The sequence below is a fragment of the Scyliorhinus canicula genome, chromosome 11, assembly GCF_902713615.1.
Source record: "Scyliorhinus canicula chromosome 11, sScyCan1.1, whole genome shotgun sequence".
In the NCBI taxonomy this organism is placed as follows: domain Eukaryota; kingdom Metazoa; phylum Chordata; class Chondrichthyes; order Carcharhiniformes; family Scyliorhinidae; genus Scyliorhinus; species Scyliorhinus canicula.
Genome location: NC_052156.1, coordinates 24,919,122 through 24,935,460, shown reverse-complemented (window position 1 = coordinate 24,935,460; position 16,339 = coordinate 24,919,122). Strand labels below are relative to the sequence as shown.

Below are 16,339 nucleotides of genomic sequence, written 5' to 3'. Positions count from 1 at the left end.
TCTTAAATTACTTTGTTGATTGCATTGGCGAAACCTGTTGAGGACTGAGACCGAGATTCTTGTCTCTTTCAACTTCATCCTGAACTACTTCAATATCAATGCCCAGACTTTACACTTGTCAGCATCAAATGTTATTTGTCGGGCCCAATCTACTGGATGCATAATGTCTAACACAGCGAAATGTTATAAACTGCCATCCTCCCGGAGGTTTCCTCGCGCATAGAAAAATCGGCTTTTAGTTAGGAGCATTCAAGTGACAAAGCGAGGTTGGAAAATAGAAAGGCCTCGCTATTTGACGATCCTGATTTGATTAGATTGCTCCATGAGCACAGGGTTAACTGAGCACTTAAGCTTCTTAAAATGACTTTTAAAAACTCAAGATCTTGCACTCTCTCTCTCTTTATGCGTATGAAAGTAAGAATATTCAGACAACATGAAAAGTACTTTCCCGAACACCTCACCCGGTGCACTCACGTTGCCCTAGTTTACGGTCCGTCCCTGTCATGATCCCTCACAGTCCTGGCCGAGTGCTTCAGTTCCGCCCAAGTCAAGAGAGGCGGAGAGCGACTTAGGCGGTGGAAATTATTAAGCGAGGTGATAATCAGCAAGCGCCGTTCACAATATTATCATGATTAACGATACCGATGGTATTTAAAAAAAAACACATGCGCATAGCTTTATTTTAGCACGGGGGGGACACATTGCCTGTCAGTGTGGGGCCATTTAATGGTGTCACACAGTGAAGGAAATGCTGGGAAGCTTAACCAAACGCCTTCATGGAAAGGGGATCAAAATAAAATCGACAATCGCAGCATTGATTCCCACCCCCCACCCACGGTTGAGAGTTCGCGCGCGAGAAAGCAAAACAGTCGGAGGCTGCAACGGCGTTAAAGTGAATGGTTGGGGCTGTGTTGGCGAGGCTCGTGCGGCTGACCGGGGTTTCCCACAGCGCATGCGCTGTATTTGAATGGTGCCGCGCGCGGGTTCGGTTGCTCTGAGTTTGCAGCGGCTGATCTTGCCGGGACTAAGGTTAGAGGATGGAATGGACGCTGCCTCTTTATTTGGAGGGGAGGGGCTGGAATGTCATTTTTGAAGTGAGATTCATGACGATGTTGTTAGATTGGACTTCACGTCGGGGCTGGGGAAACGAGCGACCCCCTTCCCCCAGCCCCAGGACAGGCGTTGTCCGATGAGTTTGGGTGGCGTCCGCTGTTTAATAAACCCCACGGATTGAGTGCAGTTGCTCGGATGTCAGGTGCTTCGTGTGGTGAACGCTGGATCCAAAACCGCCCATTTTACTGTCACCGTTTGCGGCGAATTTCCAGCCTATTTGGGAGGGAGTGGATTTTTAACAGGACTGGGAGTTAGATTGTGGACTCAATCTAAGAGGGGTGCAATGTCGTGTTTTGATGAGATGGATCTCGGGTGCCAGTCCACTGGGGCGTTTTAGCCTGGTATAATCATGGACGAGTGTGGCTGTCTAGGTTTGCTGGGATTGGTGTCCAGCAAAATTAAAGGGTAAATTAGAGTGCCAGCTGTGGGAGAGTGGTCCTGTGTTCTGACAGCATTTTCCTTGGTTGCGTGCCCTCTTGTCCCTTGCAGCCAACTACTTCAAAGCATCAGATCTTGTCCTGAGACCCCTTTACAAATATTATCTCCCTCCCCAACTCCACTGCAGCAACGTCCTCTTCTCGATTGCAGGAATGAGGGAGCCATGAACTTTGGTGAGGATAATTGGAACATTGAGTAAGTAAAGCACATAGGGACTTGGGTTTCATAAATAGACATAGAGTATAAAAGCAGTTATGATAAACCTTTTTAAACCTCTGGTCAGGCCATAATCATAGTACACTATACTTTAGAAGGATGCGTGGGATGGGGATGGAGAGGAAATTTACCTGATGGTTTCAGAAATGTTCAATTTTAGCTATCAGGTTAGACTGAAGAAGCTGAAGTTGTGTACCTTGAAGCAACAGAGATTGAGGGGAGTTTAGATAGTACACAAATCAGCAAAGAAAAGCTGCTCCGTTGATTGTTGGATTGGATTTGTTTGTTGTCACGTGTACCGAGGTACAGTGAAAAATATTTTTCTGCAAGCAGCTCAACAGATCATTCAGTACATAGGAAGAAAAGGGAATTAAACAAAATACAAGAAAATACATAATAAGGCAACACAAGATATACAATGTAACTACATAAGCATTGGCATCAGATGAAGCATACAGGGTGTAGTGTTAATGAAGTCAGTCAATAAGAGGGTCATTTAGGAGTCTGGTGACAGTGGGGAAGAAGCTGTTTTTGAATCTGTTTGTGCGTGTTCTCAGACTTCTGTATCTCCTGTCGATGGAAGAAGTTGGAAAAGTGAGTAAGCTGGGTGGGAGGGATCCTTGATTATGATGCCCGCTTTCCCCCGGCAGCAGGAGGTGTAGATGGAGTCCATGAATTGAAGGCAGGTTCGTGTGATGGACTGGGCGGTATTCTCGACTCTCTGAAGTTCCTTGCGGTCCTTGGCCGAGCAGTTGCCATACCAGGCTGTGATGCAGCCCGATAAGATGTTTTCTATGATGCATCTGTAAAAGTTGGTAAGGGTTAACGTGGACATGCTGAATTTCCTTAGTTTCCTGAGGAAGTATAGTCGCTGTTGTGCTTTCTTGGTGATAGCGTCGACGTGAGTGGACCAGGACAGATTTTTGGTGATGTGCACCCCTAGGAATTTGAATCGGCTAACCATCTCCACCTCGGCCCCGTTGATGCTGACAGGGATGTGTACCTTTGCTTCCTGAAGTCAATGACCAGCCCTTTAGTTTTTCTGGCATTGAGGGAGAGATTGATGTCGTTACACCACTCCACTAGGTTCTCTATCTCCCTCCTGTATTCTGACTCATCGTTATTCGAGATCCGGCCCACTATGGTCGTATCGTCAGCAAACTGGTCCAAGGACTAGGGGACACAAATTTAAGGTTTTAGGCAAGAGATACATGGGTGACGTGAGAAAGAAATTTTTATGCAAAGAGTGGTAATTACCTGAACCCACTGCCTGGAAGAATTGTGGAAATGATATGACTGATTTAAAAAGGAAATTGGATGGGCACTTGAATGAGCTAAACTTGTAGATCTAAGAGGAGTGAGTGGGCGATTGGGATTAACTGCATTGATTTGCAGAGAACCAGAATGGACTTGATGGGACAAATGGCCTCCTGTGCTGTAATTATTCAATACTTCCTATGATCAGTCATAAGGAAGCTTGGGCAAAGTAGGTAGATGAAATTTGGATGAATGAGTGAAGGATGGACCAAGATAACCAACACCAAATTAAATAATTATAAATAAAATACTGTTTCTTAAGTTAGTATAAATCTGTGGTTTCAGAGAACCACGCCTTTTTCAGAAGCGCCTCTGAAACCGATGGACACCACCCACTTCCAGGAACAAGGGCACCAGGCACATGAGAAGGTCATCACCTCCAAGTCAAAACTTGTGCTATCTTGGTCATAAATCGGTGCTCCTTCACCATTGCTGCCTGTATCAAAACCCTGGAACTCCCTATGGTACCACAATTTGGAAATACTTTCACAATATGGACTGCAGTGGTTCAAAAAGGCAGCTTACCACCACTTTCTCGAGGGCAATTAAGGAAGGGCATTACGAATCTGGTCTTGTTAACAAGGCACAAATCCTGGATTTTGGTGGTGGTCATGGAATGAGTGGTGCCCATTGGGTGGCTCCTGTCCAAGGTTGGATTTTTGGTCCTTTTCGCCCACTTTCAGGGGTGTTACACAGGTGGAAAATGAAAGAACAGTGAGAGCTAGTAAGTCTCCTTCAACAGGGAATGTCTAAGACCTACCAAATGTGGAGTGCAACGAATAAAGGGCAACAGTCAGACCAGGAGGACTGAGATAAACAGGGCAGAGAGCTCTGTGGCGTTGTTGCCACACAATAGTTAACTGAGCATCTCGTGGAGTATTTGCCGGCTAAATTCCAGCACCAGAGGAAGGAGGCCTCTGAAGACTTGGCCAAGGCGGCAGAACTGATTCAGGTTGCCCTAGAGCAAGTGGTGCAGAGGCTTGAGCCGTGGAATGTGTCGCTGTACAAGGTAGAGGAGTTGGTGGTCGACCATAAGGACCGTTTGGCCTTATGGAGGCTAAAATGCTGATGATGGCGCAGGGCCATAAGAAGTTGTGGGAGGAGGTGGATGACTTGGAGAATCTCAGGATGATGGGGCTGCCTGATGAAATCGAGGGCACGCAGGCCACAAAATACATGGCTCAGATACTCGAGGAGCTGGTGGGGGAGGGGGCTCTGACTAACCTGAAGTGTATTGGGTGCACAGGTTGCTGAGGGAGGAGGCAGAAAATGGAAGACCTGTCAAGGGCGATCATTGTGCAGCTACACTGCTACTTGGATGAGGAGAATATCCTGCTGGGCGAAAGAGACGAGAGGGTGCACCTGGGAAGGTCATGCGGTTCGCATCTACTAGGACTTGGGAGCGAGACCAGGCCAAGCGGCAGGCCGGGTTCAGAAGGGTCAAGGTGGCCCTAAGTACAGTTTGTGGTGCTGTAACCTGCTCATTTGTGGGTCACGTATGAGGGACAGGAACATTATTTTGATATGCTGGAGGATGTGAGTTAGTTCCTAAGGGACCATGGATTGGGAGACTTATGAGAGCATTAACTAGGGTGATATACCTGTGAAGCAGAGTGAAGGTTCTGTACTGTTCTGTAAAGTGGAAAAGGGGAGAGGAGCTCGGGGTGGGGGGGGTTTGTAGAGGTTGGGTTTTGGAGTGAAGCTCTGTGGTGGGTGAATGTGTCTTTCTCATGTGTCAGACTGAGTCTCATCCAGTTCAAGGTGATGCATAGGGTGCACATGGTGTCTAGGATGTGTCGGTTCTTTCCAGGAATAGAGGATAGGTGCGGACGGTGTGCAAGGGGACTGGCAAATCATGTCCACATGCTTTGGACTTGCCCAAAGTTGGAGGAGTTTTGGGAGGCCTTTGCGGGAGTTATTCGAAGGTGTTGGGGGTGAAGGTGACTCTTAGCCAGTGGGTGACAATATTTGGAGTTTCGGAATGCAGGTGGGGAGAGAGGCTGATGTGCTGGCCTTTGCCTCCCTGATAGCCCAGAGATGGATACTGTTAGGGTGGCATGATCCCGAGCCACCTAAAGCGACTGTGTGGCTGTCTTTTTGAGGTGGGGGTTATTCATCGACTTCATATAAAGAGTGGTGAAATGTCACCGGTTGGGGGGGGGGGGGGGGGGTGCAGGAGGAGGTGGGTTTTAGGGTGTGGGCTTCTTTTGTTGTTATAGGTGGAAAACTGAGCAGGGACAAAGGTGTTCGGGTGTTTGGAGTGTGATTTGTGAAGGTTGTTTTCTGATGTGTATTTTTCTTTTCCTGGTTAAAACTGAAAATACCTTGAATAGGTATACCTTGAACTTTTCAGAAAAACAATGCCTCAATCCTGACAAATTTTAAATAAAATACTGTGTGTCAGTATTTAATGAATACAAATTTAAGCTAACTGGCCACAAAAAATTGACCATCATTTGAGAGGGAGCAGAAATCGTTCATTGTTTTTGGATATAAATAAAGGAGGGAATGGGATTCTGTGGTAATGGCTCTGCAGTACAATCTCAGCTTTTAATCACTAATTTCTGGAAATAATGAAGGGGCAGTCAATGGTAGGTGGATGCAGTTGCATGATACTTTTATTTTGAATAGCATATGACCTGAAGTAAAGGTTTTAAGAGTGTGTATGATTAAATAGATACATGTGCTCAAAAAAAGGTGACATTCTCTTACCGTGAGGCAAAACAAAAGTATGTCTGAAAGGTGACCTGTGATCCCAGAAAAATAGTTTAGCTGAATCTCGTCTGAAGAAAAGGATATTAATTTGATGTAGTTGGAAAAGGTGATAATCAGGAACACTTTTGCAGTAAAGAGAGTGAGACACAAATTAAAACATCTAGAATTAGCTTTTCTATCAGTTGAGATGGCAGAAGGCTAAGTGTCTCAGCTATGGTGTGTATCATTGGAATTAAAGGCCAGGAAAACACGGTAGGGTCATGATTAGTTGTGGTTGGTGGCTTTCAGATACTACCAGACCTTGGGAGGCAAAACTGCCTTTTGAATTTCAAAAAGATTGGGTCTCCCTATATTTAAGAAGGAGGAACAAAAAGAGACTGGCAACTAGCTCTGAGCGCATAGTGCAGAGGGCATTTGGAGAAATATGAAACAGTATGCCTGACTGCATGGCAAGAGATTCCTGAAAGAAGAGAAAAAATAGCAGCCGTTGCATGAATTTCATATTTTAAGCAAAAGTGTAAATACATTGTTAAAATTATTGTTGTAATACTTAGTTTTGGCAGCAAATGGTGCTGTTGCACTGTTATTCATGTTTGGTAAAAATGTAATTTTTATACATTTAAGCACAGGAGGTAGGAAGGGAATGATGGAAATCAATTTCTTTGTGATTTTTGAGATTTGTTTATGAAGATTGTGTGAAGGAAAATACACATTTGGGTTAGATTAGAGGTAGAATAATTTGAACAGACTTCTGTAACCTAAAGTAATGGGGTGTCACAAAGCTCACTGATGTTATCTGCAAAGATATCTGAGGGCCATGAAGAATCAGCACGAGTTTATAGAGTCAAAAGAAAACAACTTTACTTACAGTAATATATACACAGCAGCAGTAGTTCACCAGTGCTTCCTACTCTTGCTGGTACCACACCGGTCAGCTCTATTTGTACAGGTAAAACTGGTGTTGGAGGGGACTTTGTCTCTGAGCTCCAGCTGCTTCTGGCTGTAGCCCTGCTCCTGACCCGGTGTATTATTTTGTATGCTGGCTGCCTTTTCAGGACTTTGAAACCTGGACTATGGCAAGGATGAACAGTGCTACAACCAGTTGGATGGAGGAGAAGTTGCTTGCAGGGGAGTACTTGTTGCTGGCTGCCTTTCTGCTTACCGGCTGGGATTGGAGCATGGGGCGGATTTTAGTTGGCGTGTTGCTGGGTTGAAAGTGGAGAATGGTCTCGTTTTTGCAGTGTTGGACTGGATGGTGTCCGGATGCCAGAACTCTGAGAGCAGCAAGGCAATGGCCCAATTGACTGTGTATTGTTTGTACTGATGCTGGTTTTGTTTTATTGTTGGGGGATTGTATGGTTGTTATTGTATTCTTGTGTATTGTTATTTTGCATCTAGCGGCTGGGTGCCCGCCAGTTGTGGTCCTCCTGCTTCTGTGCACTGAGGGGTTGTTCCTGGTGCTAGTGAGGAGGAGGGGGTCTTCTCTCTCTCTTTCTCTCCTCAATTGCGCGCTACTGTCCTTTTCCGGTGGATTGAGCTGCTTGCGGGCACCTATTCACCCACATGGAGCTGTTCATGAAGTGGGGGAGGGAAGTTTGCGCTGGCTTGAGTGGTGGCAGCTTTGCCTTGTATTTAATTGTTTGTTGAGTTTCTTGTGGTTACCCTGTATTTTGTCTTTTTTTTTTGTAAAAGGAGTTCTCGCCCTCTCTCTTTTGCAATGCACTGTATCGGTGTGCCTTTTCCCGTAGTCTGCCCTGCTCATTTGGGTGCCTTTCCATTGATGTGGAGCTGCAATTGAAGCAGTGCCTCGGTGTGTCCTTTTCCGGTGGTCTGTGCTTCTCGTCTTGTGCGCCTTTCCGCTGATGTGGGGGTATGTTGGGGGGGGGGGTGCAGTGCTGGTTTGAGATTTTGTATTTTTTGGTGTCTTGTAAATGCATTTTGCATATTACTGATTTTTGTGACTTTTTTTTAGCATGTTGTTGATTATTTTGTATTCTTGAGTTGTCAATAAACTTAAAATATTTCTGGAATAACCAATTGTCCCCGGCCAATAGTTTTCAGGCAGGTTATCACACACACATATACATACATATACACACACACACACACACGCACACACACACACACACACACACGCGCGCACACAGAGACAGACAGGCACACGCACACACACAGAGACCGACACACACCGCCTGAGGGCAACAGACTTGTTTACAGTAGGCTGGATTGGGGTGGTGTGTAACGAGAAGGCGAATGGCGTTTCCATGATGAACGGCAAAACGGCTACCAGTCCGCGGCCCGTGGAACTGAGGACTCCCCCCTCGGAGGCATTCTGCGTGTCCATGTCGGAGTCTACAAACCCCGTCACCTTGGCGTCCATATAGTGGCTCAGTAGTCTGTTGTCTCACGGAGCCGAGGTCCCAGGTTCAATCCCGGCTCTGGGTCACTGTCCGTGTGGGGTTTAGACCATAAGACCATAAGACATAGGAGCGGAAGTAAGGCCATTCGGCCCATCGAGTCCACTCCACCATTCAATCATGGTTGATTTCAACTCCATTTACCCGCTCTCTCCCCATAGCCCTTAATTCCTCGAGAAATCAAGAATTTATCAATTTCTGTCTTAAAGACACTCAACGTCCCGGCCTCCACCGCCCTCTGTGGCAATGAATTCCACAGACCTACCACTCTCTGGCTGAAGAAATTTCTCCTCATCTCTGTTCTAAAGTGACTCCCTTTTATTCTAAGGCTGTGCCCCCGCGTCCTAGTCTCCCCTGCTAATGGAAACAACTTCCCTACGTCCATCCTATCCAAGCCATTCATTATCTTGTAAGTTTCTATTAGATCTGCCCTCAACCTCCTAAACTCCAATGAATATAATCCCACGATCCTCAGACGTTCATCGTATGTTAGGCCTACCATTCCTGGGATCATCCGTGTGAATCTCCGCTGGACCCGCTCCAGTGCCAGTATGTCCTTCCTGAGGTGTGGGGCCCAAAATTGCTCACAGTATTCTAAATGGGGCCTAACTAGTGCTTTATAAAGCCTCAGAAGTACATCCCTGCTTTTATATTCCAAGCCTCTTGAGATAAATGACAACATTACATTTGCTTTCTTAATTACGGACTCAACCTGCAAGTTTACCTTTAGAGAATCCTGGACTAGGACTCCCAAGTCCCTTTGCACTTTAGCATTATGAATTTTGTCACCGTTTAGAAAATAGTCCATGCCTCTATTCTTTTTTCCAAAGTGCAAGACCTCGCACTTGCCCGCGTTGAATTTCATCAGCCACTTGGACCATTCTCCTAAACTGTCTAAATCTTTCTGCAGCCTCCTCACCTCCTCAATACTACCTGCCCCTCCACCTATCTTTGTATTATCGGCAAACTTGGCCAGAATGCCCCCAGTCCCGTCATCTAGATCGTTAATATATAAAGAGAACAGCTGTGGCCCCAACACTGAACCCTGCGGGACACCACTTGTCACCGGTTGCCATTCCGAAAAAGAACCTTTTATCCCAACTCTCTGCCTTCTGTCTGACAGCCAATCGTCAATCCATGTTAGTACCTTGCCTCGAATACCATGGGCCCTTATTTTACTCAGCAGTCTCCCGTGAGGCACCTTGTCAAAGGCCTTTTGGAAGTCAAGATAGATAACATCCATTGGCTCTCCTTGGTCTAACCTATTTGTTATCTCTTCAAAGAACTCTAACAGGTTTGTCAGGCACGACCTCCCCTTACTAAATCCATGCTGACTTGTCCTAATCCGACCCTGCACTTCCAAGAATTTAGAAATCTCATCCTTAACGATGGATTCTAGAATTTTGCCAACAACCGAGGTTAGGCTAATTGGCCTATAATTTTCCATCTTTTTTCTTGTTCCCTTCTTGAACAGGGGGGTTACAACAGCGATTTTCCAATCCTCTGGGACTTTCCCTGATTCCAGTGACTTTTGAAAGATTATAACTAACGCCTCCACTATTTCTTCAGCTATCTCCTTTAGAACTCTAGGATGTAGCCCATCTGGGCCCGGAGATTTATCAATTTTCAGACCTTTTAGTTTCTCTAGCATTTCTCCTTTGTGATGGCAACCATATTCAACTCTGCCCCCTGACTTTCCTGAATTGTTGGGATATTACTCATGTCTTCTACTGTGAAGACTGACGCAAAGTACTTATTAAGTTCCTCAGCTATTTCCTTGTCTCCCATCACTAGATTACCAGCGTCATTTTGGAGCGGCCCAATGTCTACTTTTGCCTCCCGTTTGTTTTTAATGTATTTAAAGAAACTTTTACTATCATTCCTAATGTTACTGGCTAGCCTACCTTCATATTTGATCCTCTCCTTCCTTATTTCTCTCTTTGTTATCCTCTGTTTGTTTTTGTAGCCTTCCCAATCTTCTGACTTCCCACTACTCTTTGCCACATTATAGGCTCTCTCTTTTGCCTTGATGCATTCCCTGCCTTCCTTTGTCAGCCATGGCTGCCTAATCCTCCCTCTGATAACCTTTCTTTTCTTTGGGATGAACCTCTGCACTGTGTCCTCAATTACTCCCAGAAACTCCTGCCATTGCTGTTCTACTGTCTTTCCCACTAGGCTCTGCTTCCAGTCGATTTTCGTCAGTTCCTCCCTCATGCGCCTGTAATTACCTTTATTTAACTGTAAAACCTTTACATATGATTCTACCTTCCTTCTTTTAAATTGCAGACTGAATTCTACCATATTATGATCACTGCTTCCTAAGTGTTCCCTTACTTTAAGATCTTTTATCAATTCTGGCTCATTACATAACACTAAGTCCAGAATAGCCTGTTCCCTCGTGGGCTCCATGACAAGCTGTTCCAAAAAGCCATCCTGTAAACATTTCTTTGGGTCCACTGGCAACATTATTTACCCAGTCCACCTGCATATTGAAGTCCCCCATGATCACTGTGACCTTGCCTTTCTGACATGCCCTTTCTATTTTGTGGTGCATTTTGTGCCCCTGGTCCTGACCACTGTCAGGAGGCCTGTACATAACTCCCATTATGGTTTTTTTGCCTTTGTGGTTCCTCAACTCTACCCACACAGACTCCATATTGTCTGACCCTATGTCGTTTAGTGCTATTGATTTAATTTCATTTCTAATTAACAAGGCAACCCTGCCCCCTCTACCCACCTCTCTGTCTTTTCGATAGGTTGTAAATCCCTGGATGTTTAACTGCTAGTCCTGAACCCCCTGCAACCACATCTCTGTGATGCCTACCACATCATACCTGCCAGTCACAATCTGGGCCACAAGCTCATCTACCTTGTTCCGTACACTGCGGGCATTTAAATATAGCACCTTTAATTCCCTATTGACTGTCCCTTTTTGTTTTCTTAGTGTGGTGGACCTTGGTTTACTGAGCCTTTCCATACACTGTGTCATAGTTTGTGAGATGGGGACTATCGTAACCTCCTGAGCTCTGTCTTTTCGTGATTTTTTGTAATCCTAAGCAGCTACGCTTCCCACTGATTCCTTCACCTCTTGGTTCCCTGACTTTCCCTTCCCCCCAATCTCTAGTTTAAAGTCCTATTGACCACCCTATTTACTCTTTTCGCCAGAACACTGGTCCCAGCTCGGTTCAGGTGGAGACCATCCCAACGGTATAGGTCCCCCCTGTCCCAAAACTGATGCCAGTGTCCCATGAAAAGGAACCCCTCTTTCCCACACCACTCTTTCAGCCACGTGTTAACTTCCCTTATTCTTGCCTCCCTATGCCAATTTGCACGTGGCTCGGGCAGTAATCCGGAGATTATGACCCTTGAGGGTTTGCACATTCTCCCGTGTTTGTGTGTGTTTCGCCCCCACGACCCAAACATGTGCAGGATAGATGGATTGGCCACGCCATATTGCTCCTTAATTGGAAAAAATGAATTGGGCACTCTAAATTTATTTTTTTTAAATGTTGGCATCCGTCTATCCGTGGGATTCTGTAACGACCCGAGCAGAATGTGAGTGCGATGCAAGAGGGTGATCTTGATGATGAACATCCACTGTGCCCGAATCCGGTGGTTGCTGCGGCTGAAGAAGCGATCTCCAGGAATGGGGTATCTGGAAGAGGCAGCCTTCTGGACTGAATGTGGTCTAAATACTTGCGTTGAATACAACCCTGGGCTTGCATCTGGTAAGAGATCGGGCCTGTTCGTCAAAGTATAACGCCGGGGACCAGCAAAATTCCGAACAAACACCAGGTCTCTGGGTGCAAACTGGTGGATCGGCTGATGTTGAGAAGGGCCATGCCCCTACCGTTCCTGAGTTGGCATAGTTTTGCACTAATGCCCGGGAAAACCCATGCTGAGGCGGGTACGAAGTCTGTGGCCCATTAGAAGTTCCGCGGGAGCTATCCGCATGTTGAGTTGTCCTCATAAGAAAACAAAAATGGGTACTTCCGGTGGCAGCCATGGAGGAGTAGGTCGCACATTTGATAGCTCCCAACTGTGACAGACTTTTGGACCTTTATCTCCTATTTTGTCCCGGATTTTATTGGATAAATCGGTGAAGAGTGAAACAGTGAGGAGAAATCCCCCTCCAGTGTATGGAGAATTGGACCAGAAGTGGTCTTGTTAGAAGACAAAGTTTTACAAGGAAGATGCGAGCAGAGCTGGCAAAGTGCGAAAGCATGGCGGAGAAGCAGGGCTCCGAGGAGACGGCACAGTTGTTGACGGAGCAGCTGGTGACGGTTTTTGAAGATTGCTTCGCCAAGCTTAAGAAGGACACACTGGACCCGATCAAGGCTTCGATTGATCAGGTGGTGCAGAATCAAGAAACCCACGGGTGTGCAATCCAGGAGGTGGAGAAAAAGGTGTCCGAGCACGAGGAATACCTAACCGTGCTGGAGACCAAGGTGGAGAAGATGAATGACTACCAGAAAAGAATGCAGGAGAAGTTGGAGGATCTGGAGAACAGGTCCAGGAGACAGAAACTGAGAATCTTCGGCCTCGCTGAAGGCAGTGAGGGATCGGATGCTAGGGCCTATATGACGAACATGCTGGAGAAGTTGATGGGGGCTGAGGCGTTCCCTCGGTCCCTGGACGTGGATAGAGCGCGCAGAGCCCTTATGAAGAAGCCCCGAGCGAACGAGCTGCCAAGGGCGATGGTGGTACGTTTGCATCAATTCCTGGACAAGGAACATATTCTGCGATGGGCCAAGAAAGAAGGGAGCAGCAGATAGGAGAATTGTGAGCTGCACATTTATAAAGACCTGGGCGCGGATTTGGCCAAGAGGCGAGCTGGGATTAATCGGGCAAAAATGGCCCTTTTTAAGAAGGAGGTGAAGTTCATGATGTTGTACCCAGCACGTCTGTCACATATGAGGGACGGGATTTTTACTTCGAAACACCAGACGATGTATTGACTTTCATTAAGGAAAAAAGACTGGATGTGAACTAAAGTCACTGAATCCTCTGAGAGTATTGTAGTGGCGATTTGTTGGGTCACTTTAGTGCTGGTTTGAATAAGTAGTGTTATGTGCAATAAGGGGCAGTTTTGATGGCTAAAGTTAACTTGATCTTACTGGGAGCTGATTAGGTGGGGGGGTGGTTTCTGTGGTTTTTTTTGTCAGTTTTTTCTGATGTTTGTTTACTGGGGAATGTGATGCTTTGAATATGCTTGTCCAAGTGGGGGGAAGAGGGGCGAGAACAATGGGGAGACAAACTGTTTGGTGCCATGGGTGGGAGCTATCAAGTTAGCTTGGTCAGCTGACTGATGGAAGCACAGCTGGGGGAGAGCCGGTGTTAAGCTGGAGCTTGATATGGGGGCAAGGGGAGGAGGTGGAGAGCTGCTTTGCTGATGGGAGAAACTGTTACATGGGGAGAAATGGGAGGTTGGGGACGGCAAATGCCTGAGAAGGTGTTCGAGGAGGCTGGGGGCGCAAACTGGAGGCTGGCCTAAAAAGGGTGATGACGAGTTGGCAGGGGGGAGTGGCTGGAAGCCCCCCAACCAGGCTGATTACATGGAATGTTAGAGGGTTGAATGGGTCGGTCAAGAGGGCTTGCGTGTTTGTGTATTTGAGAGGGCTGAAGGCGGATGTGGCAATGTTATAAGAGGCACAACTAAAGGCTATAGACCAGACTAGATTGAGAAAGGGGTGGGTTGGCCAAGTGTTCCACTCAGGGCTGGACTCGAAGACCAGGGGGCAGCGATCTTGATCAATAAAGAAGTGGCATTTGAGGCAGGGAGAATCTTGTCAGGCACCGGGGCGGGGGGGGGGGGGGGGGGGGGGGGGGAGAAAGAGAGAGAGAGGAGGAACTGTTACCAGCCTCCATAGCGGGCGTGTCCTTTCTCCAAGCTAACCCGTAGATCCACCCAATGTGGGGCATGATCCGACACTGCGATTGCAGAGTACTCGGTATCCACCACCCCGGTATTAGAGCCCTGCTCAGAACAAAAAAGTCAATGCAAGAGTATACCTTGTGGACATGCGAGAAAAAAGCAACGGTTTGGGAAGCTTTGAAGGCAGTGGTCAGATGGGAATTAATCTTGATACGGGCCCACAGAAAAAAGGTGAAATGGGCTGAGAGGGATAGGTTAGTTGAGGAGATACTCGTGGACAGGAGATACTTGGAGGCCCCGGATGCGGAGCTACTGAGGGAGCAGCGGAGGTTACAGGCGGAGTTTGGGATGTTGACTACAGCAAAAGCGGTGGAACAGCTGATGAAGGCAAGGGGGGCAATTTATGAGTATGGGGAAAAAGCAAGCAGAATGTTAGCGCACCAGCTCAGAAAAAGGGAGGCGGCCAGGGAGATGGGGAGAGTAAAGAGTAGAGGTGGGATTATGGTCCTTGACCCAGTGGGGGTGAATGAGGTGTTTAAGGACTTTTAAGGACAGCAAATTATGAGTCGGAACCCCTGGCAGTTTTTGGGTCAGTTGAGGTTCCCGAGGTCGATGAGGATCTGGTAGAAGGGCTGGGAGCCCCAATTGAAATTATGGAAATAACTGGAGGGCATGCAGTCGGGCAAGGCCCCGGGGCCGGACGGCTACCCGGTGGAATTCTATAAGACGTTTTCAGAGATATTGAGCCCACTGCTGGTAAGGACATTTAATGAAGCAAGAGAGAAAGGCCCCCCCCCCCCCCCCCCCCATCACAAAAAGTGTTGCAGGCCTCAATTTCATTGATCCTGCAACGGGAGAAGGATCCGGAGCAATGCATGTCATACAGCCCAATTGCTCTACTGAATGTGGACGCCAAACTGCTGGCTAAGTTATTGGCCACAAGGATAGAGGATTGTGTCCTGGGGTGATGGGGGAAGACCAGATGGGATTTGTAAATGGCAGGCAACTCATGGCCAATGTTCGAAGGCTTTTAAATGTTATTATGATGCTCTCAGAAAGAGGGGAGATAGAGGTGGTGGATGCGGAGAAGGCTTTTGATCAGGAGGCGCTGGGAAATTTTAGGTTTGGTGAGGGTTTCATTGACTGGGTGCGGGTGCTCTATCAGGCACCAGTAGCGAATGTGCGTACGAACTGACTGAAGTCTGGGTATTTTAAACTACACACAGGGACGAGGCAGGCATGTTCTGGCCTTCCCACTGCTGCCTCCACGAGGGATACAGGACAAAGTAGTCTTCAGTACCTGGGAGGGAGGGGAAGGTATCAGATATTTATCAGGAACTGTTGCAATCGGACAAAACTACGGTGGAGGAGCTTCAGGGCAAGTGGGAAGACGAGCTAGGAGGAGAGATAGAGGGGGCTCTGTGGGAGGATGCCCTAAGCAGGGTTAGTACATCCTCATCATGTGCCAGGTTTAGCCTGATACAATTCAAGGTAGTCCACCGGGCACACTTGGTGGTGGCCCGGATGAACAAGTTTTTTGTGGTAGAAGACAGTGTGCGAGGTGAGCGGGAAGCCCAGCAAATCATTTCCACATGTTTTAGGCATGCCCGAAGCTTAGAGAGTTTTGGCAGGGTTTCGCTAAGGCAATGTCCACGGTCTTCAAAACACGGTGGTGCCGAGTGTCGGAAGAGCTGGGAATTCAGGGGGTGAAAGAGGCCGATGTCTTCCCTGGTAGCCCAGAGACGGATCTTATTCATGTGGAGGGACTCGAAGCCCCCCGAATGTAGGGACCGGGGTTAGTGACAAGGCTGGGATTCTTTGTCTCAAGAAAATAAAGTTCCGCTTAAGAGGGTCAATGGTTGGGTTCACCTGGAGCTGGCAGCCGTTCGTCGCCTTTCTCGGGGAAAAGTAAAATGTCAGCAGAAGCAGAATTCCAAAGCGGGAGGAGGGAAGAAGGCCGGATTGTTGTTTTATGTTTGGGGTGTGAAGATTGTGATGGAGGTGGAAATGTTTATTGTACCATGTTTATGTCGCTGTTATTACTATAAAAACTTGCAAATACCCTAATAAAAATATTAAAAAAAAGAAAACGTGTCCATGGACCCGGAAGACTGTTTCTTGAGGCCCTGTTTGAATGTCTGCACTGCGCGCTCCACCAACTCATTGGAAATCCTGTGTGCGGATCAGATATGTAGTATGCCGTTCATCTTCATGAACCCCGCAAACTCCTCACTTGTGAAAGGAGTGC

The 16,339-nt window shown here is 47.1% G+C and overlaps 2 protein-coding genes across 5 annotated transcripts in view; one reads left to right on the top strand and one right to left on the bottom strand.

Moving 5' to 3' along the window:
- nol8 (nucleolar protein 8) overlaps positions 1-802 on the bottom strand; it is a 73,838-nt gene extending 73,036 nt beyond the window's left edge. The window contains exon 1 of one of the 2 annotated variants that reach the window (XM_038812592.1): positions 462-802. In XM_038812592.1, the coding sequence (XP_038668520.1) occupies positions 462-505 (44 nt within the window). In that variant the 5' untranslated portion in view covers positions 506-802. The remainder of the gene's footprint in view (positions 1-461) is intronic. The other variant, XM_038812593.1, reaches the window with a different exon arrangement.
- A 128-nt stretch (positions 803-930) lies between these two features.
- LOC119973940 (centromere protein P) overlaps positions 931-16,339 on the top strand; it is a 400,035-nt gene continuing 384,626 nt past the window's right edge. The window contains exon 1 of one of the 3 annotated variants that reach the window (XM_038812604.1): positions 931-1,029. The gene's annotated coding sequence lies outside the window, so the exon portion shown is untranslated. Of the gene's footprint in view, positions 1,030-1,114; positions 1,268-16,339 lie in introns of those variants that run through there. The other 2 variants (XM_038812606.1, XM_038812605.1) reach the window with 2 other exon arrangements.